At 44.8% G+C, this 24845-nt stretch overlaps 1 protein-coding gene across 6 annotated transcripts in view; it reads left to right on the forward strand.

Moving 5' to 3' along the window:
* ADGRE1 (adhesion G protein-coupled receptor E1) overlaps positions 1 to 24845 on the forward strand; it is a 47600-nt gene that overhangs the window by 18082 nt on the left and 4673 nt on the right. For 3 of the 6 annotated variants that reach the window (XM_034657637.1, XM_034657640.1, XM_034657639.1), the window contains 14 exons: positions 1349 to 1489; positions 1575 to 1712; positions 2872 to 2960; positions 4352 to 4435; positions 8283 to 8460; positions 10268 to 10387; positions 11535 to 11728; positions 12186 to 12356; positions 13814 to 14008; positions 15278 to 15513; positions 18398 to 18464; positions 20482 to 20573; positions 23860 to 24028; positions 24142 to 24246. In XM_034657637.1, coding sequence (XP_034513528.1) covers positions 1349 to 1489; positions 1575 to 1712; positions 2872 to 2960; positions 4352 to 4435; positions 8283 to 8460; positions 10268 to 10387; positions 11535 to 11728; positions 12186 to 12356; positions 13814 to 14008; positions 15278 to 15513; positions 18398 to 18464; positions 20482 to 20573; positions 23860 to 24028; positions 24142 to 24246 — 1979 coding nt within the window. The remainder of the gene's footprint in view (positions 1 to 1348; positions 1490 to 1574; positions 1713 to 2871; positions 2961 to 4351; positions 4436 to 8282; positions 8461 to 10267; positions 10388 to 11534; positions 11729 to 12185; positions 12357 to 13813; positions 14009 to 15277; positions 15514 to 18397; positions 18465 to 20481; positions 20574 to 23859; positions 24029 to 24141; positions 24247 to 24845) is intronic. The other 3 variants (XM_034657641.1, XM_034657638.1, XM_034657642.1) reach the window with 3 other exon arrangements.

Here is a 24845-nt window from a genome sequence, read left to right on the forward strand (position 1 = left end):
CGATCCCACAACGCCAGGATCACGCCCTGAGCCGAAGGCAGATGCTTAACCGCTGTGCCACCCAGGCGCCCCTCTTTTCTTTTCTTTTCTTTTTTTAAAGATATTATTTATTTGAGAGAGAGAGCACAAGCAGGGGAGCAGCAGAGGGAGAGGGAGAAGCAGGCTCCCCACTGAGCAGGGAGCCCTATGCGGGACTCGATCCCAGGACCCTGGGATCGTGACCTGAGCCGAAAGCAGACCCTTAACTGACTGAGCCACTGAGGCACCCACCATTTGTGCTATTTCTGTTGAGAGTTCACCTCGGGGATGCTTAAATGTGTTTGTAAGTGGGGAGCTTACAGAAGGGCACTCTTTGGTTAGAGATGTTTTCTGTGATACCAAGAAGATAACAACTTCCCTGTACCTTCCAACTCTGGGTCATCTTCCTGTCCTGTGAGACCTCCAAATTAGCCTACATGCGTATCCTAAGGACTTCTCCCAACACTCCATGGTACAATACACTGTATACTTGCACAGGCTGCTAATGGATATTGCCCGTTTATTCCTCCTGTTTTGTGAATTGACAGAGGAATATGACAACTTTTGCCCTTACCTCTCCCCTGATTATTTTTTACCAGGACATTCTATTCCATATATCCCCTATGGCTCAGAACCCCCCAGAGGGAGCAGTAATTCCATATTGCCACAGTGACCTTGCATCCCCCTATATTAGTAGGCCAGGGTTCCTCGACTCTGGTGCTACTGACATTTTGGGCTAGTAGTTCTTCGTGGTGGGGGGCTGTCCTGGGCAATGTGGGATGTTTGGCAGTATCTGTGGCTTCTACCTACTAGGTCACCCCCTACCCCCAGCCCAGTCACGGCAACCAAAGATGTCTCCAGACATTGCCCGATGTCACTTTGGGGTAGAGGAGACACACTGCCCTCAGTTGAGAATCACTAGCTTAACATGATAGAAATTTCTTGCTCTCATTCCCATCCAATATAGACGTACCATATAGACATGGCCAGGGGGCAGCTTTTCTCCACATGGTGATATAGGGATCCATTCCCCTGCATCTGTTGGTTTTCATGTCCCTTGTGGCTTTGGAATCCCTGCTTCAGCCAGTGGTGAGGAAAGAGAGAGGAGGCACACCCATTTTGCAACCACGTTGGCCCAAAAGTGACAAATGTCATACCCGCTCACATCCTATAAGTGAAAACTAGTCACATGGCCCCACCCATATGCAGAGTGTTCTGGGAAATGTCCGTGCTTGGGTTACCTTTTTTAGAGACAAATCGATGCGTTGGAAGCATGACTTTTATAGGATTGCTGGCCAACTCTGCCTCATGGCCATTCTCCACCCTGTAGACATTGATGAGTGCCTTCACATGTGCCCTTCCAACGCAACATGCACCAACACCCCTGGGAGCTACTTCTGCACCTGCTCTCCTGGCTTTGCACCAAGCAATGGACAGCTGAGCTTCACAGGCCAAGAAGTCGAATGTAGAGGTGAGAAGAGGGTTTGCTGAACACCCGTGCAAAGAAGTATCTCCAGGTTCTTTGGGGTTGTTTGATGTTCTCACGTTCTTTGCAGATGTTGATGAGTGCTCCCAAGATCCATCACCATGTGGCCCCAATTCTGTCTGCACCAATGTCCTGGGCTCCTACGGCTGTAGCTGCCCTGGGGGCTTTGAACCCAATCCAGAAGGCTCCTTGAACTTCAGCTGCAAAAGTAATCATCTCTTTGTGTCTCTTAGTGATGGAATCTGTGTCTTGGTTTGGTTGTGATATCCTCAATCTATTCAAACTCTGGATCTTCCTCTTACCTTTACCTCATCTACAATTCTCTCTTTTCTAATGTATTCATTCACTAATTGATTAGTTCACTCATTCATTAAATTATTCTTGGGGCATCTATTAATTAATTAGTCAAACAGGCCCCTGCACTAGGTGCTGATGATTCAATCCTGGATGTGATGGACATGATACTCGCCTTCATGTAGTTTATAGTCTAGGGAAGGAAGTAGAGAGCACACACATAATTATTTAATAAGCACAATGAGTGTGACCCCCGGAAAATCATAGTGCACTTCAGAGTGAGTAATGAGATATTTAATATACTCTGGGCAAGTGACATTTAAGCTGAAGCTTGATGGAAGAGTAGGAATTACCCAGATGAAGAGTGGAGATCTCAGTGTGGGGGGTTGTGGCATGTGCAAAGGCCCTGAGGCTAACACAGAGTGAGGACCAGAGGAAATGGCATTAGGTGCACCTGTGGACATGGGCAGAGGTCAGATCCTGCAGGAACTGGTGAGCCATGTGAGGAATTTTGGAGATGGGTTCCCCCCCCCCCGGGAACAGTAGGGAACTGTGAATGGTTTAAATTTTTCAGAACCGTGGATGACTTGATACATTAAAAATAGGGGTAGCTTATATGGAGGCAATGAAGCATAATAATAAAATGAGTACCGGTGAGGCCCTTGCCAACACGAGAAGTAGGATATCATTGATGCCATTGTGTTTCCTGCATGTTCCTTCCCCATTACATCTCTCTTAGTCCTCCCCGGAGGAGACTACTTGGAACTTTGTGTTTATAATTCCCCTACTTAAAAAGAAGTGCCCCCCATGTATGTATCCTTAAACAATACGTCACTTAGTTTTGTTTGCTTTGGAGCGTTATAAAAATGGCATCATGCTCTGTATAGTCTTTTCCTACCTGCTCTTTTCCCTCGGTCTCTTGCTTCTCAGAGTCCCTGGTGTTTCAGTGTGTAGCTGTCATATAATCTGGTAATGGATGGATTCGAAGCCGGGGATAATGAAATCAGACCTGTCTTTTAATCATAGCTTCCTGTGGTTGAGCTTTAATTGGGTTTCTTTTGTTTTCTTCCTAGGGATTCCCTTCAAGTGTAAAGAAGATGTGATACCCAACAATGAGTGGGTCCAGCTCTGCCAAGTGGGAGGAGCAGTGGAGCCTGAATATGTAAGTGTTTCTAAGGTTCCTAGCTCTTGAGTTTCCTAGAAGAACTTCTAGAAGTTCCTGGAAGGTTCCTAGAAGCCACTCAGGTAGGATGTTGTTTTGCAGCTTTAACAAAGGCTAAAAGAACGGTGACCGAAATTGTACAGCAGTTTATTTCTCTCCCTGTAAACAATCTGAGTGTCAGCTGTGGAGAGTTGATGTGACGGCTCCGTAAATGCTCTGCCGTCATCAACACAAGCCTCCCACTTTGTGGTCCAAGATGGCTGCTCCAGCCCCTGCCATCACATCTGCGTTTCAGTTGGTGGGCAGGGGAGGAGGGGGGGGGAAGTGAAGGGCATAGTTCTTCTCTTTAAGAGTATAACCCAGTATCACTTCTGCTTATACCTGGCTTCAAGGAAAGCTGAGAAGAGAGGACATTCGTCTATCTAAAACTTGGGAATTCTTTCACTAAAAGAAGAAAGGGTGTTGAAGTCTCGTTACCAGTGAGGGTGCTGGTACTGTGTCTGTGTGATGTGGGAGGGGTGGCACAAAGCCCCTGGGCCAGGCAAAGAGGAATTTGGACGTCCTGATTCTCTATGAGGTTGTTCCAGTGACTAAAGTCTCCACGAGCATCTTCAGGGATTGATGTCATGATTTTCAATATGTGCTTATGAATTAGCTTGGGAATTCCCTTGGACCACTGCTGTTGTTTTTTGGAAAAATTGTGGTGAGATACACCTAAAAGTTCACCATTCTAACCACTTTAAAGTGTACAATTCGGAGGCGTTTAGTATATTCATAATGGTGTACAACCACCACTTCTAGCCCTCAAACATTTCATCCCCTCAAAAGAAACTGTATCCCCAACCACATTGCCCTCCGGCTCCCCCTGCCCCTGACCCTTGGTAAACACTGATCTGCTCTCTGTGTCCATCAATTGGTCTATTCTGCATATTTCATATAAACGTAATCATACAGTACGTGGTGTCCGTGTGTGTGTGTGTGTGTGTGTGTGTGTGTGTGTGTGTGCGCGCATGCGTGGCTTCTCTCACTAGCACGATGTGTTCAAGGTTCATGCACATTATAGCAGGTGCCAAGGCTTTACCCTTTTTTTGTGGCTGAATAATACTCAATGTGGACCCCTGGATTTTTTTCACACTTTCCCCCCGTCTTTGACCCCACAAAGTAGTTTTGCTGTGTCTTTGCATTTGTTTCTTTTATTCATTGAACAGAAATGTGCTGTGGCCGCAGGTCTGCTCAAATGGTGAGTTTCTATTTTTCTGAGAACTCTAGAACCTCCTGGCACCTTAGGAGTTTAGGGCCACTCTTATGGTGACTGGATGGCCAAGGCGTACTTGACATGCTGGGGGATCGATCGGTCTGTGGCTCACTCGCGCTCTTTCTCTGGGGCACAGGGCTCCTTCTGCGCACTACTGAATACCACCTTCGGTGTTCTGGACGATGCCTGTGGAAACAGAACGGCCACGGTGTCTCTGAAGGTAACGACAAAGTTTTCGTAATTGTGTTTTGAACATCTTGGGAGACACTTTGGATATAATTAATGGGTTCAGTTATCATGTAATTTTTTACAGTTGCAAGTTTTTAAAATTTAACATACAGTAAAGTTACCCTTCTCTGTCCAGTTTTAGGAGTTTTATTACCTGAATAGATCTGTGTACCCACCACCACAATCAGAATATAGAACAGTTCCGTTTCTTTTCCAAACTCTCCCTTGGGCTTCCCCTTTATCGTCAGATGCTCCCTCCACCGCCAGCCCCAGGAAATCTCTGTCATTAGAGTCTTGTCTTTTCAAGAATATTATATAAATGGAATCACACGGGATATGGGTTCTTTTCTTTCTTTTTAAAAGATTTTTATTTATTTATTTGGAGGGGGAGAGAGAGAAAGAGCATGAGCAAGGGGGAGGGGCAGAGAGAGAGGGAGAAGTAGGTTCCCACTAAGCAGGGAGCCCCGGGTGGGGCTTGATCCCAGGATCTCGGGATCATGACCGAAGTTGAAGGCGGACGCTTAACCAACTGAGGCCCCCAGGCGCCCGGGGATGTGGCTTCTTTCACTCAGCATAACGCCTTTGAGATTCATCAAGATTGTGATCAATAGTCCCGATTCTTTTTTTTTTTTTTTAAGATTTTATTTATTCATTCGACAGAGATAGAGACAGCCAGCAAGAGAGGGAACACAAGCAGGGGGAGTGGGAGAGGAAGAAGCAGGCTCATATCAGAGGAGCCTGATGTGGGGCTCGATCCCGTAACGCCAGGATCACGCCCTGAGCCGAAGGCAGACGCTTAACCGCTATGCCACCCAGGCGCCCCAATAGTCCCGATTCTTATTTTTTTAATAACTGTTAGTGACATTGTCTACATTCACAACATCGTGTAACCACCACCACCACCATCCCCCCAAAAGGAAACTTGTACTCTGATCTGGTCTCTGTCTTTGTAGACATGCCTGTCCTGGGTATGTCATGAAAAAGGAGTCCTACAAAATGTGGTCTTTTGTGTCTGGCTTCTTACTCTGAGTGTAATATTTTTAGGGTTCGTGCACATTAAAGCAGATGTGACCAACATCTCCCCCTTCCCTTGACTCCACCTCAGGTTTGGGCAGTAATCAGCAAGCATTTACATACAGTTTGTATGTCTGTGTGTCTGTCTGGGGGGGATGTTTGCATGTCCCCAATTTTTCATTTCTTCAGGGGAAATACCTAGAGATGAGATTACTTGGTCATTACAATTGTAGATTTGAAAACCCGGTTTTTCTTAAGACTTTCAGTTGAACTTACAGTTGTTAGTTTATTAATAAATTTGGTTGGTTTCGTACCAAAGTAAGAATAATGCTTTCATTTGTAATTTGATTTAAAATTAATTTATTGGTAAAACATATTTGTTCATTAACTGTACATTCACTCATTGGGTTTTCAGATTTAAATTTCAGATTACATTTCCATAAATAAGTACATTCAATCATAGGGTTTTCACATTAAATTTCCATAAACAAACAGTTTTTACAAATTTAGTTAGATTCCCTCATTTTATACTATGTTTACGAATATTCTTATTTCCCTCCAAATTTCAAATACCGAATGAGGAAGATTTACAAACCTAAAAGGCGAAGTCACTATGCCTTCAAGGGATTCATAAATCCAATCGATCAGATGTGTAAATGTAATAATTCAGATTTTTTAAGTGTTCAAAACCATTAATCAACAGCTGTGCTCTCTTACAGTGTTCATATTAAATACACGTTTATCACACATCTAATTGCTTTTGGCAGTGAAATCACGTGGTTAATCAGTTAGCTTCTCTAATGTGTTGAATTGTTCCAAACCCTTTCAACAACCACTTTCCAGGTTACGCCAAAGATCACAGAACTTTCTAAGTTGAACACAAAAGTGTTAACAATATGGAGTCTTAGTTTGCCCACCGATTTTTTTTTTTATCTCCCCAAGGAAATAAAACAGCGTTCCCAGCTAAGACTATATTTCACATTTCAAAGGGAGTTTTAATGAGGTTTCCTCAGCCGTAGCCTTGAGGACCACATTTTCGCAGGATGATTCTACCTGAGATTTTTCTGTGTGTTGGTGGGAAGGAACCCCGCACTCATACCTTGTACTTGGGATATGGTTACAGAACTCAGTGCGTCCTGTTTCTCCAGAAGGAACATCTCTCAAGCTGTGTCTTCATCCAGTGTTTACTGAAATTCTGTGTTTTTTTTTTTAGAGATTTATTTCTTTACTTTAGGGAGGGAGAGAGAGTGCGCACAGGGGAGAGGGTTAGAAGGAGAAGGACAGAGAGAATCACAAGCAGACTCCCCACTGAGTGTGGAGCCCAATGTAGGATTCGATCCCACAACCCTGAGATCATGACCTGAGCAGAAATCAAGAGTTGGATCCTTAACCGACTGAGCCATCCAGATGCCCCTCTTTTCATGTTTTAACTGTCCAATTTGGATAGATAGAAATTGGTATTCCTGCTAGGATTTCAGTTAATTTCCTTCCCCATCTGACTGGAGTCAATTTCTTCCTTGTATTTATTAGGTTGTGAATATTTTTTGGGGGGGGATCAGAGTCACTTTGTAGAAGTCAATTTATTGATGATCAGTAAAGGGAATCATATCAACATTAATAGTAATATTATTATTGTTATTCTTTCCTTAACTCTATTCCTCAGACATAATCAATGGTAACATTTAGATGTGTATCTTTCCATACCATTTCACTTCGTGAATGCCTGTCTTTCACACACACACACACACACACACACACACACACACACACACACACACGCCATTCAGTGAACACCTACCAGAAGGGTTCAGCCTCTCATACCAGCCTGCCAAGGTTCAAATCCTGGTTCTGCCCCCTCCTACGTGTGTGTCCTGTTTCCCCATCCAAAAATGGGCATAACAGTCTCTACCTCACAGATATCTTCCTAAAATTAACATATGTAAGACACTTAATGCCTGGCTTATAATAAGTATTGATTATTTTTTATGTCTATGTGCCAGAAACAGTAGAATCAGAAGTAGAAACGTTTTAATGAAAGTGCTTGTTTTTTAAGTGAAATGAGACATCATATACATGTTATCCTGCAATTTGTTTTATTTCATAGCTCATGGACCTTTTTGCTTGTTAATACATCTATCTATCTATGTTTACATGTATTGTATATTATATATGCACGTATATGTGTATATATGTATATGTGTGTATATATCTGTATAACACCAACCATTCTTTTATTACAGCTGCATACTATCCCATGATTTGATTTCATCATCATTGATTTAGCCAATCTGTTAGACTTTTAGACTTTCTGACTTCTTGCTCTCACAAGCCATACTGAAATAAACACCACTGGACAAGATCCTTGCATGATTTTTAAGCGTTTCTGGAAGAATTAATTCTAGGAGGGGAAATCGCTAGGTCAGAGCTATGTGCAAGCAATGCCATTCCAGGTGCTGATTTAAAGGTTACACCATTTTTCATCCCAAGGGGGCCTTCGGGTTCAGGAGGAAGCTGAGTAGATGCCCTTTTAATTCTTCAGTGGCCTCAACTGTCAACCCACTCTCTTGAGGAGAGAGAGAGAGGGAGGGAGGGAGACAGAGGAAGGGAGGGAAAGAGGGGGAAGGAGGGAGGAAGAGGGAGGGAGGGTGGGAGGGAGAGAGGAAAGAGAGAGAGGGAGGGAAGGAGGGAGCGGGAGGAGGAGAGGGAGGGAGGGAGAAGGAGGGAGAGAGAGGGACAGGGTTGGGAGAGGAACAAGGAACAGCTGCTATCTCAGGGGCAGGGGAAGAGGGAGAGGGTTCACAGTGTGCAAACACCTTTCCTTGCAGAACACAGTGGAGAGCTTTGCCTCTGTGCTCGAGCAAACATCCACATGGTCTAACTTCACCAAAGAAGAGACCTCGGCGCTGGCCACTGTGGTCCTGGAGAGTGTGAAAAGCACCACCTTGGCAGCTTTTCTGAAACCCTCAGCAAATGCCAGTCAGACTGTTCGGACTGAACGCTTAGGTAACAGGACAAGGTTCCACCCGGGCGCTGACTTTGAGGGGGGACCTTGGGCAATCCGATTCTCCGTGTCTTCCCCATATCCCATTTCCCCAACTGTTTCAAACCTCTGAACTCACGGAAAAGTCAGTCCAAGGACATGAACAACATCTCCCATTTACTGAGTGGCTGACATTGTTATCTACTCAACAACTCTGAGTCCCACAATAAATAAGCGTCTAGTATATGAGACACAGAGAGTGCTATGGAGAAAAGTACAGCCGGCTACGTCAGCGAGAGAGCGTCAGGCTTGGGGGGAGCATTGCTGGCTTACAGGGGAAGGGAGCCGTGTACATATTTGGAGAAAGATCAGGCACAGAAATACCTGGTGAGTTCAAGGAACAATCAAGAGGCCAGCATGGCCAAAGTGGAGTAGAGAATCATAGAGCCTGCAGAAAAGGAGGGGAGAGGTGGATTTTGCGAGCACATGTAGGGACTCAGGATTTTATCTGAAGTAAGATTGGAGGCGAGGTACGGAACTGGAGAGTTGAGAACAGGCGTGGCACTATCTGGCTTCTATTTTAAAAAAGCAAACTGAAGACTTCAGAGGGGAGGGGGTGGGGGAATGGGATAGACTGGTGATGGGTAGTAAGGAGGGCACGTATTGCATGGTGCACTGGGTGTTATACGCAATTAATGAAGCATCGAACTTTGCATCGGAATCCGGGGATGTACTGTATGGTGACTAACATAATATAATAATAAAATAAAAAAATAAAAGCCTGCCAAAAAAAAAAAAGATACCTCCAAACTAGAGAGTATTATGCTAAGCGAAAGTAGTCAGTCAGAGAAAGACAGTTATCATCTGATCTCACTGATACGTGGAATTTAAGAAACAAGGCAGAGGCTCATAGGGGAAGAGAGGAAAAAATGAAACAAGATGAAACCAGAGAGGGAGACAAACCATGAGAGACTCTTAAACATAGGAAACAAACCGAAGGTTGCTGGAGGGCAGGGGGGTGGGGGCATGGGGTAACTGGGTGATGTAATGAGTGCTGGGTATTATATAAGACTGGTGAATCACAGAGCTCTACCCCTGAAACAAACAATGCATTGTATGTTAATTAACTAAATTTAAATTAAAAAAAGAAAAGGAAGGAAAAGGATACCTCCAGTTCCATTACCTATTCCGTTTTCCTGAAGACCCCTGTAATTGTGGCTGTGCCCCAGGTGAGGGACCTGAGGTCATAGTTCGGGTTGGCACGGCTGGTGGGTGGCAGAGCCCTGGTCCACTCTGCCGGGTTCGCCCCAGCCCCTTCCTATTTCCTTTGGCTTCAGAAAACTTGTCTAAGTGTAGAGTAGCCGAGGGTCATGACTGTTGCTTTCCGTCACTGTTGCCTTCAACCCCATCTTACCCTGATGCCCCCCTGTGTGGCGAGAGTTCGCCCCTGCAGCTGCAGCTGGGTTTCTTAGCAGTCTGCTGCTGCCATTCTCCTGTCACTCATCAGGGGCTCGAGGTCTTCCCCATGATGAACTAGCCTTTTAGTCTTTGCTTGCAACTAGGTATGTATAACTTTTTTGGACAGAAACCTAATTCAGGACTCACTTTCTGAGTAACCTCAGGCAAAGTCTCCCTATTTCCTTTTAAAGATTTTTACTTATTTGTCGGGGGGAGGGGGAGAGCACAAGCAGGGGGAGCAGCAGAGAAGCAGACGCCCCGCTGAGCAGAGAGCCCGATGCGGGATTCGATCCCAGGACCCTGGGATCATGACCTGAGCTGAAGGCAGACGCTTCACACGAGCCACCCATGTGTCCTGCTGTCTCGTTTTAGAAATTGAAAGCAAAATTATCAAGGAAGAATGCACCGAAGAGAATGTGACCTTTCACTTCAAAGCCAAAGGGGACACGATGGAGATTGGGTGCTCCACCATTGAGGAATCTGAATCCAGAGGTACGGACGTGCCCCTGGGAATCAAGGAGGGTGGTTATGGTATATTCGATCACACACATTTTTCAGTCAATTCGCAGGTGCCAAGACTTGTGAGGGGATCGGTGAGGTGAGGTCCGTGTCCTCAGGGAGTTTCCCATCAGCTGGGGAAGTCAGATATTAAATAAATAGATACTCTCCCAATAATGCAGCAAGACCTTCACTGCCCAGTAAAGCGGCCACTGGCCCCCTTTTGTCATTGAGCACTTGAAACGTGGCTGGGCTGTGAGTGTAAAAATACACACCGGATTCCAAAGGCTTGGTACAAAAACTGAAGGATGGAAAAATCTCATTCAGGCTTTTTATATTGATTATAGGTTGAAATGATAATAGTTTGCATGTATTGAGTTAATATAGCATGAAAAATCAATTTTTACCTGTTTTTCTAAAAATGCGGCTACTTGAAAATTTAAAATTACCTGGGTTCATGTTCTCTTGGTAGTGGACGGTGCTAGTCTGCGTCAGGGTTGGCGAACTTGTCCTGCAGAGGGCGGGTCAGTACATACGTTAGGCATTGAGGGCAGTACAGTCCCTCACGGTGCAAAAGGATTCATGTGTGAATGGGCGTGGCCGTGTTGCAGTAACACTTTTATTTATACAGAAGAGGCAATGGCCCGATTGGCCTGTGGGCCACTGTTGGCCATTCCCCAATCTATCTGAGGTCTGGAGGGCTCAGGGAGCAGGCCTGGGACATCCCTGAAGACCACCAACGTTGAAAGGGGAAGCCCACCAAAAAGATGGAGCAACAATAACCATTAATGTGGGGGGCTAATCACCATTAATTATTTCCCACTGCTCAGTTTGTCCCTTAAAAATACAAATTCAAATTTATTTTTAAATGTAGCCAGCATTTCTCCAGGTGGTAGCAACTCAGGATTTTTTTTTTAATGGTTCCTGCGAGGGCCACCAATCTACAAGTCCATGGTTGCACTGGCGTTGCAATCCTCAGAGCAGGCCCGCGGAGGTAGAGAGATGCGTGGGATGTTAAAGTGTGTATGTGTGTGTACATGTTGGGTTGTCTATAATGACTACTGAGCAAATGATTCCTTTTTTTTTTTTTTTNTTTCTTTTTTTTTTTTTTTTTTTTTTTTGCCTTTGGGGGAAATCCTAGGGACCATTGGAGTGGCTTTTGCCTCCTTTTCGGGGATGGAGTCTCTTTTAGATGACAGCTTCTTCCAAGACCATGGGACCCCTTCGGCCAACTCCCAGCGGAAGTTGAAGTCTCGCGTCGTACAGGGCATCATGACTGGGGCGAAGAAAGCTGGCTTCTCTGAACCGGTCATTTACACACTGGAGAACACTGAGGTTTGTGAAGAGGTCCCTGCTGGGCTCCCATCTACCTATTGAGAATGCCCCATCCCCCAGCGGGCTGAACTTTCATTTCTGAGAGGGACCCCCGAAGGCAGCAAGCTCCCACAGTCTCTTGCAACTCAAGTCAACGCCCAAAATCCACCTCCGGAAGAGAGGGCTCTCCTATTTCTACGTGTTATTCTTTCATCCATCACAGGGCAAGATTGGGCTCAGATTAAGTGATGTTGATGCAGGAACATTTATAGGGATGGTATGTACATTGGCTATGACCAAGGCGGTGCCAGAAGCAGGCCTGGCATCTGAGACCTTTCTCTCCCTCCTTGCACGCTGAAATACCGCAGTTCCTTCCCAAGCATACCTCCATCTTCTTGCCCCAAATGACTCTTGAAGTTGGTTGTACTGAATCCATTGGAAAGAGAGTCTCAGGTGACCAGAGCTTTTCCGTTTTCAGCCAAAGCAGGAATTTGAGAGACCTATCTGCGTTTCCTGGGACACCGATGCAGAGGGTGGTAGGTGGATGCCCTCCGGCTGTGTGGTCCTTGAAGCTTCTGAGACGCACACTGTCTGCAGCTGTTACCAAATGGTGAACCTGGCCATCATCATGGCTTCTAGGGAGCTCACGGTCAGTACGGATTCTCTGCGTGCTGGCTCCCCAGACCCAAGGGGAATCTATTGCGTACACATCCATGGTGTGTCTCTCGTGGCCGTGGGTGTTGCGGGAGGGAGTCGAGGGGGACAGAGCACCTCTGAGAAGCCATGATGTCCACATATAACATGAGAAATGCCCCTGAGCCGATGCCGGGATAATTATAATCACAGATCCCATTGCCAGAGCACCTACTGTGTTGGACCCTTTATTTTAAGTTAAGTGTTTTCAGGCCCTTGTACGGGATGGGGGCTGAGGCTCCGTAGCCCACCTACTTAGGAAACTCGAGACGAGACTCGAACCCAGGACAGTCTAGCTCCAGAGGTCTCTTCCCACCAAACCATGAACATGGTGCGAGAAGTAATGCTATGGGCATTCAGCGGTGCGTTGCTGAGAGCCAGCAAGCAATCAGGGAGGGGATGGGCTGTGAAGTGAGCCTTGATGACTGGGTAGACGTACAGAGCACGAATTACATTTCCTGCACAGCTGTGAGCACTCTAAGGATTTTCATTGAATTCTCCTGCGACAAACTTACAGGGTCGTTACTGTTAGTATCCTCTTTTAACAGATGAGGAAACTGAGGTACAGAGCAGGCAAGCGTCTTCTTGCCCAAGCTCATAAACTAGAAACTGGCGGAACTCTAGTCCGTTTTCTTAGCCACCACATCACAAAATCATAGGCAGTAGCTGGTGAGATGGTACCTTGGCACATCTTTAATACCCAGAAGGAGCTCAAAAATTTAAAATGAATTGTGAATAAAAATAATTGTGACTAGGGGAAGGACTCAGCTTGCCATTTCCGCTCTCAGAAGGTGGGGCATCTCTGAACACCTGTGTAGCAGTCCTGGTTCAAGGCAGGAAACGGTAACCCCTCTGGGTATTTCACGCAGGGAATGGGATGCTCACAAAATCACGGGAAGGGATGGAGGAGTGGAAGTCAGGGACTGCCACTTGGGGTTGGCTTCAAGATCACCCCTCTGCAGCTGTAATCCAGAGGTCAGAAATTGCTGCTTTCAGATCACCCCACATCCATGCAATCGAAGAAGGGACAGCTGGAATGTGGGGCCCAGCCATAGTTTGCTCCTGTCTGCAGAAAGCTGGTATCTGCCTCCATTCTGCCTTCCAAAACTTCTGTGCATACATCTCACTGGAGAACCTTAATAACATCCAGGACCCAAGCCCCAGAGGATTCTGGGAAATGTAGTTTATAGACATCCTGCTCTAGCATGACATGAGATGGGGCACAGGACAGGGGTGGGAATGGGTGCTGATGGATTCCAAAGGATGCATGGACAAGATCTAGTTCACTCCGAGTGTCAGAGGGAGAGAATGTCCCTGAGGCCTTTCTGCCCCAGTCAGGAGTCTGGATAATTCTTTTTTCCTGCCTAGAGGGATGTCAGTCCCTCTCTGAGCAGTGTATCTCCTTCCTGACAGAGGGATTTCTCCTTGTACATCATTAGCCACGTGGGCGTGATCACCTCCCTGGTGTGTCTCGTCTTGGCCATCGCCACCTTCCTGCTGTGTCGTGCCATTCGCAACCAGAACACCTACCTCCACCTGAACCTCTGTATCTGCCTCTTCTTGGCCAAGACTCTCTTCATCGTCGGTGTAGACAAGACTGACAACCAGGTCCCGTATCCCTTAGACTGTGTCCTCACTCAGCCCCCCCATCTCCGCATCTGCCCCTGCTCATCCTACCCAACAACGTCTATGCTAGTTCCCACCTCAGGACCTTTGCATGTGCTGTGCCCTCTTTTGATAATACTTGTTCCCAGTTCTTCCCCTGGTTGACTCCTTCTTGCGATAAGTCTCGGTTTAAAATCATTTCCCTGTTCCTGTTGTCTATCGCGGTGGCCCCTCCTATCACTGTTTAAACCATTGGTTCTTAATTTGGAGGACTCTGCCCCCTAGAGGACGCTTGGTGGTATCTAGGGACAGTGTTGGTGGGCTGGCATCCGGAGGAGACTAAGGATGCCGCCAAACGCCGCCGCCCGTACAGCACACAAGACAGCCCCCGTGACAGGAAACGACCTGGCAGTACTGTTACTAATGCCAGTAATGTCGCAGCTGAGAGACTCTATCCCTTACCAGTCTTTTTTGCTTTCTTTCCTTGCATTTATTTGAAACCATATTGATTATTTGTTGTTTTACTTGTTGTGTATCTACCTCCCCCTCCCCCCACTAGACTATGAGCCCCATGAGAGCAAGATCTTTGGCCAATTTACCCCTTATAACTACACCAGAAACATAGTAGGCTCTCAGGATTTTTCCGGAAGGAGCATTAGTGACATTTTGGCTGTCCCTCACTGTGGAATGTCTAGCTTCCCAGAACTCAATGCTGGTAGCACATGTCACTCCCACCGTTTGACCCGGAGTGAGCACACTTTTTCTGTAAAGAGGCAGTTATCAATATTTTCAGCTTTGCAGATCCTGGGGTCTCTGTCGCAACCACTCAACTTGGCTGTTTTAGCATGAAAACAGCCATAGAAAATATAAAAATGGATGTGGCCATGTGCCAGTGACACATTTTTACAAAACAGCCAGCCAGCCCAATGGCTGCAGTTTGCGGACCCCCCCCCCATAGCTTCAAACACCCTCTGAGGTAGGGTGATCGACTCCCCGTTCTTTTTCAAAACTCTCCCAGTTTTAACTCTGAAAGTCGCATGTCCTGGGAAACACCAGTCCCAGGCAAACCAGGACCATTGGTCCCCCTACCAGAGGGATGATAGCACCTGCAGGGAAGAATATCTCTCTAAAGGTCTGTGGAATGAATGAATGGGCTGTGGTTGGGGAATTCCAATCAAAGTGTACCCCCACTATCGTCTGAATCTGCTTCTGGGGCGGGGGTGGGGGCAGGGTAGTGGGAGGATCCTGAGTGTGCATGCTTCTCCTCTCCAGATGGGCTGTGCCATCATTGCAGGCTTCCTGCACTACCTTTTCCTTGCCTGTTTCTTCTGGATGCTGGTAGAGGCTGTGATGCTCTTCCTTATGGTCAGGAACCTGAAAGTGGTGAATTACTTCAGCTCTCGCAACATCAAGATGTGGTACCTCTGTGCCTTTGGCTACGGGCTCCCAGTGCTGGTGGTGGCTGTCTCTGCCAGTGTGCAACCTAAAGGTTATGGGATGCACAATCGGTAAGTGCTACCCTTCTGTCTCCCTGAAGGGCCTGCTGCCAGGGTTCATGATGATATTTACATAAACAGCAAGAAGAGCAAAAACAGTAGTGGTAATTGCATCTACCATTTATCGAGCTCTTTATGTTTTGTTGGTCTCAGGGCTGCCATGTACAGTAGCACAGGTTGTGCACTGCACAAATACAGGAGCCATTGTTTTGCACTATAGTGTAGATGAATGATGGTGCTGTAAACCATGAATTTGGTTGTAAATTTCAAAATCATGGATTCTGGAACCAGCCTGCTTGGGTTCGAATCCTCACTCCACCACCTTCTAGCTGTGCTACCTTGGGCAAGTTAGTTAACCTCTATATGGTTCCATTTCCTCATCCACGCAACAGGGGCTGACAGCAATGCCCACATCATAGTTGTGAGGGTTAAATGAGTTATTATCTGAAAAACATTTAGAATAGTGTCTGGCACCACAGGGTAAAGCATTACACAGACCATCATCATCATTACCATTGTCTATTTTAAAGCCAGTTTTATCACATGGTTCCATGTGGGAGGATTTTGGGTAGTATGTTGGTGAATATAATTTTAAAATATTTTTGTATTTATCTTCTAAGATATTAGGAAAAAATTGCCAGCATACCAACTAAACTCATGATATCATAGACATGATTCCATTGTATAAGTAAAAAAAGGTGAGTCAACTTTGAAAATCAAGTAAATGACAGCACGAGCAGTATGTGGCTAGGGCAGAGATTGTAACTCACTGCATCATGTCATGTAATTCTACCATCCTTGAGATAGTGGTGCTGTTCTAATTTACAGATGAGGATAGCTAGGCTTTCTTGCCATTGCAGTGAGAAAGGGGTTGTGTGAGGACATGAATCTGGCTCTTTCCAATCCCAGGGCCCGTGCTCATCACTCTGTGTTATGAGAACTACTGAGCTGTGGTTAGGGTACTAAATATCCAGGTTTTCTGCCTGACTGCTACTGATGGTTTATATTTCAGGTGAGGTCATGAGATAAGAGGTGAGGGGAAGGAATCCATAGTTAAGTGAGCATTCATCGAACCTAAATCCTGCAAGCTTTACAAATGTGTATTATCTCTGGTATTTCTCAACAGAAATCCTCTGTGTGAGGGCTACGAGTCTCCATTGTGTACAGTGTGAATAGTGTCCCCTGGGTTTGTGCAGTGTACAACCTGTGCTGCTGCACATGGTGATACATAAAGTAACAGCTTGATAAATGGTACTTCAGAGGAAACTGAGGCTCAGCACAGTTGCAGAACTTGCCCTGGGCCACATAGCTAGGAAGTGTCCAAACTGAATTCAGATCTGTCTTGTCAGGAGATGGTGGTGACAATGCAAGGCCACCATGATGAAGTGTCTGATGTTGGTGTAGGTAATATAAGTACTGACACAGGCAAGAGAAGGATGATAGCATGGGGGAGTGGGAAAGCTCATGGAAGGCTTCCTGGAGGAGGTAGAATTTGAATAATTCTTGAAAGCTCTCCTGAAATGTACATAGGCAAAGAGGAAAGGGGGTGGCAACATAAGTGAGGGCAATAGCTCCCCAAAGGAGGGCTCAAGGTATGTTTGGAGAACAGATAGATTGGGGCTGAAAGAAGGGGAAACTGGGGGAGGGGCTTGGAATTTGGAGAATACCTTCCAGGTGGTGAGAACGACAGAAAGTTTTGGAAGAGAGGAGTAGTATTGACAAGGATTTGAGATGGCCTTGGGAAGAAGCACTAGGCGTGGGGAAGAGAAGGAGCAAATACGGGGTGCGTTTCTGAGCAGGTGTGGCTGCAGGTAACAGGCTCCATCCCAGTGGGTGCCTCTGGGAAACTGCAGAGGGCATGTACCTCTGATGTCCCACCCATGGGGCATATTTGTCCGCCGTCTCCCTCCCAGCGGCCATTGGTTGAGGGTTGCTCCTGGAGAACTAATTCTCAGAGCTTTCGGTCTGATGCCTCCAGCCAGAGGTGCAGAAGCTGATAAGGGAATTGGCCAGTGTTCCCTGAGGTGGTTGTTCCTGAAAGAGCAGGGATGGCATGTTCTATGCATTTTACAGCTTTTACTCTGTGGAGACTCACGTTCCAGGGAGAGAACGCCTGGTTGGCCAAACTTGATTATTTTCCTTCTCTTGTGAGGGGAGGCACACTTTTGCTAAAGGAACTTTGGGGTGCTGTTACTGAACATGGTGGAATGGTTATCCAATGGTGAAACCAACAAATTACTAGAGACATGATGGAAAGAGGCAGTGAATTCTCTCTTCCTTCTCTCCTTCCATTCCTCCCTCCTTTTCTCTCTTCATTTCTTTTAAAAAATAATTATGGAATGCCTCATCCACGCCAGGCTTTGCACTGAGTGCTGGGTATTCAGAGATGAACCAAAGTCCAAGGTCCGAATTCTCATACAGCTCATAGTCTTGTAGGGAGAGAAGGACAATCTGCTAGGAAACGAACACCACCATAATTTATGATACCAATAGATGCCATAATAAAGAAAAGCAGCAAGTTCTGCTAGAGATAGACCAGGGGTAGGGCTAGTCAGAAGTGGCTTTTCAGAGGAGGTGACATTTGAACTGAGATTGGAAGGAACAGGTGTCCCAGTGAAGAGGTGTGAATAGAGGGGACGGGGTTACAAAGGTTATGAATTGAGGACGAGCTCTATGCAGGGCACCAAGTGAGTACTTCAGGAACATTTCCCCAGGAAGAGGTCTGAAAGAAGACTTGCTGTGGCCCAAAGAAAACTGAGCTGTAACCTGTCCCGTCATGAAAATTTTCATCTCGGGGTCAGCTCCCTATACTCTCCTCCATTAGTGCATTTGTTGGGGTGTGAGGAATTGTAGGGTCAAGACTGAGACAAGCGCGGACTCCTGTTTCTCTCCACAGCTGCTGGCTGAATCTAGAGGCAGGGTTCATCTGGAGTTTCCTGGGGCCAGTCTGCACCATCATCACGGTAAGCAAATTGTTGGCACAGTGTTCCAGAGCAGGAACAAGGAGACCCCGGGGGGACTGGGAAGTGCCAGTGGAAGTGGCAGAACCGAGGTCGCTTATTCCTCTCAAACATTTTCCCTTCTGATCCCCGGTTCTTGAGATTTCCAAATTAGAGTGTAATTTCTTTGACTTGTGATTTTTTTTTTTTTCTCTGCCAACATGCAAATCCCCTGGAAGGGACCACAATCTTATCTGTCCTTTGTGTTTCAGTAAGAATGGGTCTATTGATGGCTTCTGAGGATAGACTTTGAATGAGAAAAAAGGGAGAAAGAAATTAAGAGTATTTGGTGGTCATGGAGGAGAAGAAAAGGGTGGGATGGAAGCAAAGGGAAGTCTCAAGTTTTGGGGTTTTTTTTTCAGCTTTATTGAGGTGTAAATGACAAATAAAATTGTATATACTTAAGGTGGGCAACTTGACGTTTTGACTTATGTATACATCATGAAATAATCACAATCAAGCTAATGAGCATATCCATCACCTCACATAGTTACTGTTCTTTCTTATCTTTTTCTTTCTTTTCTTTTCTTTTTTTTTTTTTGTGGTGAGATTACTTAAGACCTACCCTTTTAGTGAATTTCAAGTATGCAATTCAGTATTGTTAACTATAGTCACCACATCGTACATGAGATCTCTAGAACTTACCTTGTGTAACTGAAACTTTGTAATCTTGGACCAACATCTTCCCCCATCCACTCCCCCAGCCCCAGCACCCACTGTTCTGCTCTCTGGGAACCTGGGGGTGTTGTTCACCATGTCCTTGGCTTCTTACCTCCAGCCCAGATTCAACAGTCCTGCAAGATGATGTTTCTTCTGACTCTCACTCATGGTGGCTCTTTTCCTTGTGTCACTTGTAATTGTTAATTGTGAGCTCCTATCTGACTGATCTAAATCTTGGGAATACTTGAGATTGTATTCCTCCAGAGGGGTTTTGCTCTGACTTCTGTAAGATTTGGGGGGGGGCATGTATTAGTTTCCTAGGCTGCCATAACAAAGTAGCACAAACGGGGTGGCTTAGAACAACCGAATTTTATCGTCTCACAGCTCTGGAGGCTAGAAGTATAAAATCGAGGGGTCAGCAGGGCCATGTCCCCTCTGAAGGTGCAAGGGAAGGATCCATTCCAGTTTTCTAGCCAAGAAGACTGGTAACCTCAGGAGTTTCTTGGCTTGCAGATGTTTGGCTTCTCTCTGTGCATGACTGCCCCTGTGTCCAACTTTCCCTGCTTTATAAGGTCATTTGGGATTAGGGCCCGACCTATGACCTCGTTTTAATTTGATCACCTCTGGTAAAGACCCTAACCCCAAATAAGATCACATTCTGAGGTCCTGGGGGTTAAGTAGTAAGAAGGGCACGTATTGCATGGTGCACTGGGTGTTATATGCAACTAATGAATCATCGAACTTTACATCAAAAACCAGGGATGTACCGTATGGTGACTAACAGAATATAATAAAAAATATCATTATAATAAAAAAAAAGTTTCAATATTTCAACCCAAGCAGGGCACCAATCTTGATTCTAACTTTCCATAGGTATCCAGCGGGAATAAGTGGTGATCACCCAAATGAGAGCCAGCAAAGGCCATTTATTGCTATAGTGAGGGAATCAGCCACCATCGCTTGGATTTTTCAGACTCAAAAGCAGGCAGAGGAGAGGGAAAGCTTTACGGGGGTAAAAAAGGGAAGGCTTCAGGTGTGCCCTGATCAGAGGCTGTAGGTATGGGGACCCTATGGGCAGGCTAACTCAAAGCAGGACATCCTATGAGAATGCTTAGGGGAGCACATTGGCTTTTTCCTTCTGGTCCTAAGTTGGAAGTGAGGGCGGAAACTGGGGAGGCTGTCAGTTACCAATCGAGAGCTGGTTGTTTAGGGTCAACTGCTTCCCGGAGTGGTTACTGCAGACTGCGGGTCTTTTACGGGGGGTCTGGCCATTGTCCATTTGTATAATCAACCTCTCAGTCTTTTCTGCTTGACTTTGTAGATCAATTCCATCCTCCTGACTTGGACGTTGTGCGTCCTGAGGCAGAAGCTTTCCAGCGTCAATGCTGAAGTCTCAACGCTCAAAGACACCAGGTGCAGACCCTCCTTCCTTTTCTCGCCTTTTCCAGTCTCCTTCATTCTTCCCACAAACATTCACTGAGTACCTTTCATACGTCTGGTCCTGTGCCCAGGACAGAAACGCACAGTGTCTAGATCTGGGATCTCAAATGCCAGGTCTGCCACTTATAAGCTGTGTGACCTCAGGCAAGTTACATAACCTCTCTGAAACTGTTTCCTCATCTGTACACTAGGGATACTAACATTGCGCACTTTATCTGGCTTATGAAGCAGTAACACGGTTACTAGGAAGACTGTTTCCTATATTGAACCTATTAATACATTTTCTAACTCATCTACTGTGCATAACAATATGTGTATATTTACAAAAACAGAATCATGCCATCTACTTTATTTTTTATAACCATTTTTTCTCTTTTTAAATTTTACACTATAGTTTATTAACATTTCTTTTTTCGTGTGTGTGTGCTCTCTATTTATTTATATATTTTTTCAATTCTTTTTTTTTTTATGTTATGTTAGTCACCATACAGTACATCATTAGTTTTCGGTGTAACGTTCCATGATTCATCCCAGTGATGGGTATTAAGGAGGGCATGTATTGCATGGAGCCCTGGGTGTTATAACCATTTTTTCTCTTAATAATGTCATGAATATTTTTCAATTTATCTAGACCATTCTATTACAATATTTTTTTTTGTAAAACATTTCATTGTAAGAGTGCAGCACAACTTACTTAAATCATGCCTTATTCATGGACGTTCAAGTTGTTTCTGATTTTTTGGGGCAGGGAGGGCTATTATAAGCAATGCAGTCTTGAATACCCTTGTAGATAGATCTTTTTCCACATCTGTGGTTATTGAATCATAACAGTAGGCATGAAACTGTTGGATTCAAATGGCAGGTTGGATTGTTACACTTTTAGTATATATTGCAAATTATTTTCCAGAAAATTTTTTTCCCATTTGCAAGAGTGCTTGTTTACCTACAGCTTTGCCAACACTGGGATTTATCATTTTTGTTGTGTCATTTTGCTGATTTAATAGGTGAAAGATACTATCTTATTATTTTAGTTTTGTATATATTATTTTATCTTACAGATGTGGGACATTTTCATACTTTTATAGGCCATTTGTGTTTCTTGACTTCAGCACTCAACTAATCTTTTTTTGAAAAAAGATTTTATTTATTTGAGAGAGAGAGAGAGAGCACAAGTGGTGGGGGAGGGGTAGAGGGAGAGAAAGAAGCAGACTTCCTGCTGAGCAGGGAGCCTGATGAGGAAGGCTTGATCCCAGTACCCGGAGATCATGACCTGAGCCAAAGGCAGCCACTTAACTGATTGAGCCACCCAGGCGCCCCTCAAATAATCTTCATTTTAAGAACCTACTAGACATTATCTAGGTTTTACTGTCAGGAACCATATGATGTCCTTTTCTTGTTTTCCTGTCGGTATCCAATCCCTCATCCATCCTAAATAATTTTTTCTAAAAATTATTTTTAAAAAGTTGATGCAAAAAGTATAAAACAAGGGGCGCCTGGGTGGCAGAGCGGTTAAGCGTCTGCCTTCAGCTCAGGGCGTGATCCCAGCGTTACANATCCCTCATCCATCCTAAATAATTTTTTCTAAAAATTATTTTTAAAAAGTTGATGCAAAAAGTATAAAACAAAGTTAACACATGCAATGGTAAGAAAAATGAAGCAGTGAAAAAGGGAACACATGGAAAGTAATTTCTTCTCTCTTCTCTGAGCCCCAGGTCCCCAGATCTCTCCCACCTTAAGCAACATTTATCACTTGAATTGAGCTTCCTTCCAGAATATTCTATACCTACACATCCACCTTCTATTACATAAATGATAGGATACTATACATATCATTCTGAACTTTGGGTTTTTTCCGCATAATACATAACTGATTTCATATCAACACTTATGGTTAAAAACAAGAACAAAAATGTTTTTGTGTCAGACACTGTTGTAAGCCCTTTAGAGCTTTGTTATCTCATTTAATNCCCCCTGCTTGTGTTCCCTCTCTCGCTGGCTGTCTCTATCTCTGTCGAATAAATAAATTAAAAAAAAAAAAAGTATAAAACAAAGTTAACACATGCAATGGTAAGAAAAATGAAGCAGTGAAAAAGGGAACACATGGAAAGTAATTTCTTCTCTCTTCTCTGAGCCCCAGGTCCCCAGATCTCTCCCACCTTAAGCAACATTTATCACTTGAATTGAGCTTCCTTCCAGAATATTCTATACCTACACATCCACCTTCTATTACATAAATGATAGGATACTATACATATCATTCTGAACTTTGGGTTTTTTCCGCATAATACATAACTGATTTCATATCAACACTTATGATTAAAAACAAGAACAAAAATGTTTTTGTGTCAGACACTGTTGTAAGCCCCTTAGAGCTTTGTTATCTCATTTAATCTGTAAAACAAGTAATAGCACCCTGTAGGAATTGTACTATTGTCCCTGTATCAATTTGAGGAAACTGAGGCACTGTTTCCACTGGGGTTGTTTTAGTTGGGGAGGAGGGGGAATGAATGCTTAATAGGTATGGGTTTTTTTTTGCAGGGGGGTGATAAAAATGTCTTAGAACCAGGTGGTGATGATGTTTGTACAGCATCATGAATGTGCCAAACGCCACTGAATTGCACACTTGAAATGCTAAAAATGCTGAGTTTTATATTATGCGAGTTTCTCTTCAATTAAAAAAAATGTCCTCGTATTTCATACTGTGACATTACCATTCGTTTAACGTGTCCTCAGTTCTTGGCCTGCAGGTCCTTTGAGCATTTTCATCACTATCAACACTATGACATTAAATATATGTGTCCACACATCCTTGTGCCATGTGTATCTGTAGGCCAACTGCCTTTTATTAATTATTATTATTATTATTAGTTTTAAAGATTTTATTTATTTATTTGACAGAGAGAGACAGCGAGAGAGAGAACACAAGCAGGGGGAGTGGGAGAGGGAGAAGCAGGCTTCCCACCGAGCAGGGAGCCTGACGCGGGGCTGGATCCCAGGACCCTGGGATCATGACCTGAGCTGAAGGCAGACGCTTAACGACTGAGCCACCCGGGCGCCCCCCAACTGCCTTTTAAATGCCAATGGGACTCTATTTCCCTGCCTCTGGGCTTGGAGACTCCACCGCACGTTTATTCCCACTCAGGTAGCAGGTGACATGGTGGCACCCTCAGACTTTGCGGTGGGTGCACAGTCCACGAGGACAACGGCCTCTGCCTCTGGCCACTTCCCAGAACTTTATCCTCCAAATCTTCTCCCCTAGGTTACTGACATTCAAGGCCTTTGCCCAGCTCTTCATCTTGGGGTGCTCCTGGGTGTTGGGCATTTTCCAGATTGGAGCCATAGCTAGTATCATGGCCTACCTGTTCACTATCATCAACAGCCTGCAGGGGACCTTCATCTTCGTCATTCACTGTCTGCTCAACCGCCAGGTACACAGCTGTTGCCCTTCCCAGTCTCATCCTTCCGAGGAGCAAGCCTGTGTCGGCCCACATCTCTGCATCTAGGAATAATTCACCTCCCTGTGATGCGTCTCTTCCCCCAGGTGCGGGAAGAATACAGGAGATGGATTACCAGGAAGATCAAACCCAGCTCTGAGTCCCAGACTTCAGGGATGTTACTGTCCTCTGTCCCCTCCACTTCTAAAACGGTGAGACACTCTGTTTTATGTGGCTTCTGTTCAAATGGAACCACCACTTCTTAGCAATACCAGACACCACTGTGTACCGGGAACCTACTGAGAGCTAAGTGTGTCCATGTCTATTAGCACATTTGATAAAGTGTGGTGTTCAGGAGTTGAGGGTCAGGAACCAGGCTTCCTGGGCTTAAGTCCCAGCTTTGCCCCTCAGTAGCTGTGTGAACGAAACAAGATTAAATCATGACTCATACAGATACAACATAAGCACACATTAAGGATTTTATTCTGCTCATTAATCAGTGAGGGAGTGAGGTGGATATTAAACTGGCTCAAGAGAGAATGCACAGAACAGACATGTATATATTATGTAATATATATTATGTATTATGTAACACGTATTGTATATATCTCATATTGTGTACATTATATACAAATTATATAATGTTTTATATGTTTTGTATAAATTATATATAGTATATAATATATATATTATGTAATACATACATATGTCTGTACTTTGCATTCTTTTCTGAGCCAGTTATAATATCTGCCAGGTTCTCTGGTTGATAATTTTATATATGTGTATATATATGTGTACATATATATATATA

The sequence above is a fragment of the Ailuropoda melanoleuca genome, chromosome 4 (assembly GCF_002007445.2).
Source record: "Ailuropoda melanoleuca isolate Jingjing chromosome 4, ASM200744v2, whole genome shotgun sequence".
Classification (NCBI taxonomy): Eukaryota; Metazoa; Chordata; class Mammalia; order Carnivora; family Ursidae; genus Ailuropoda; species Ailuropoda melanoleuca.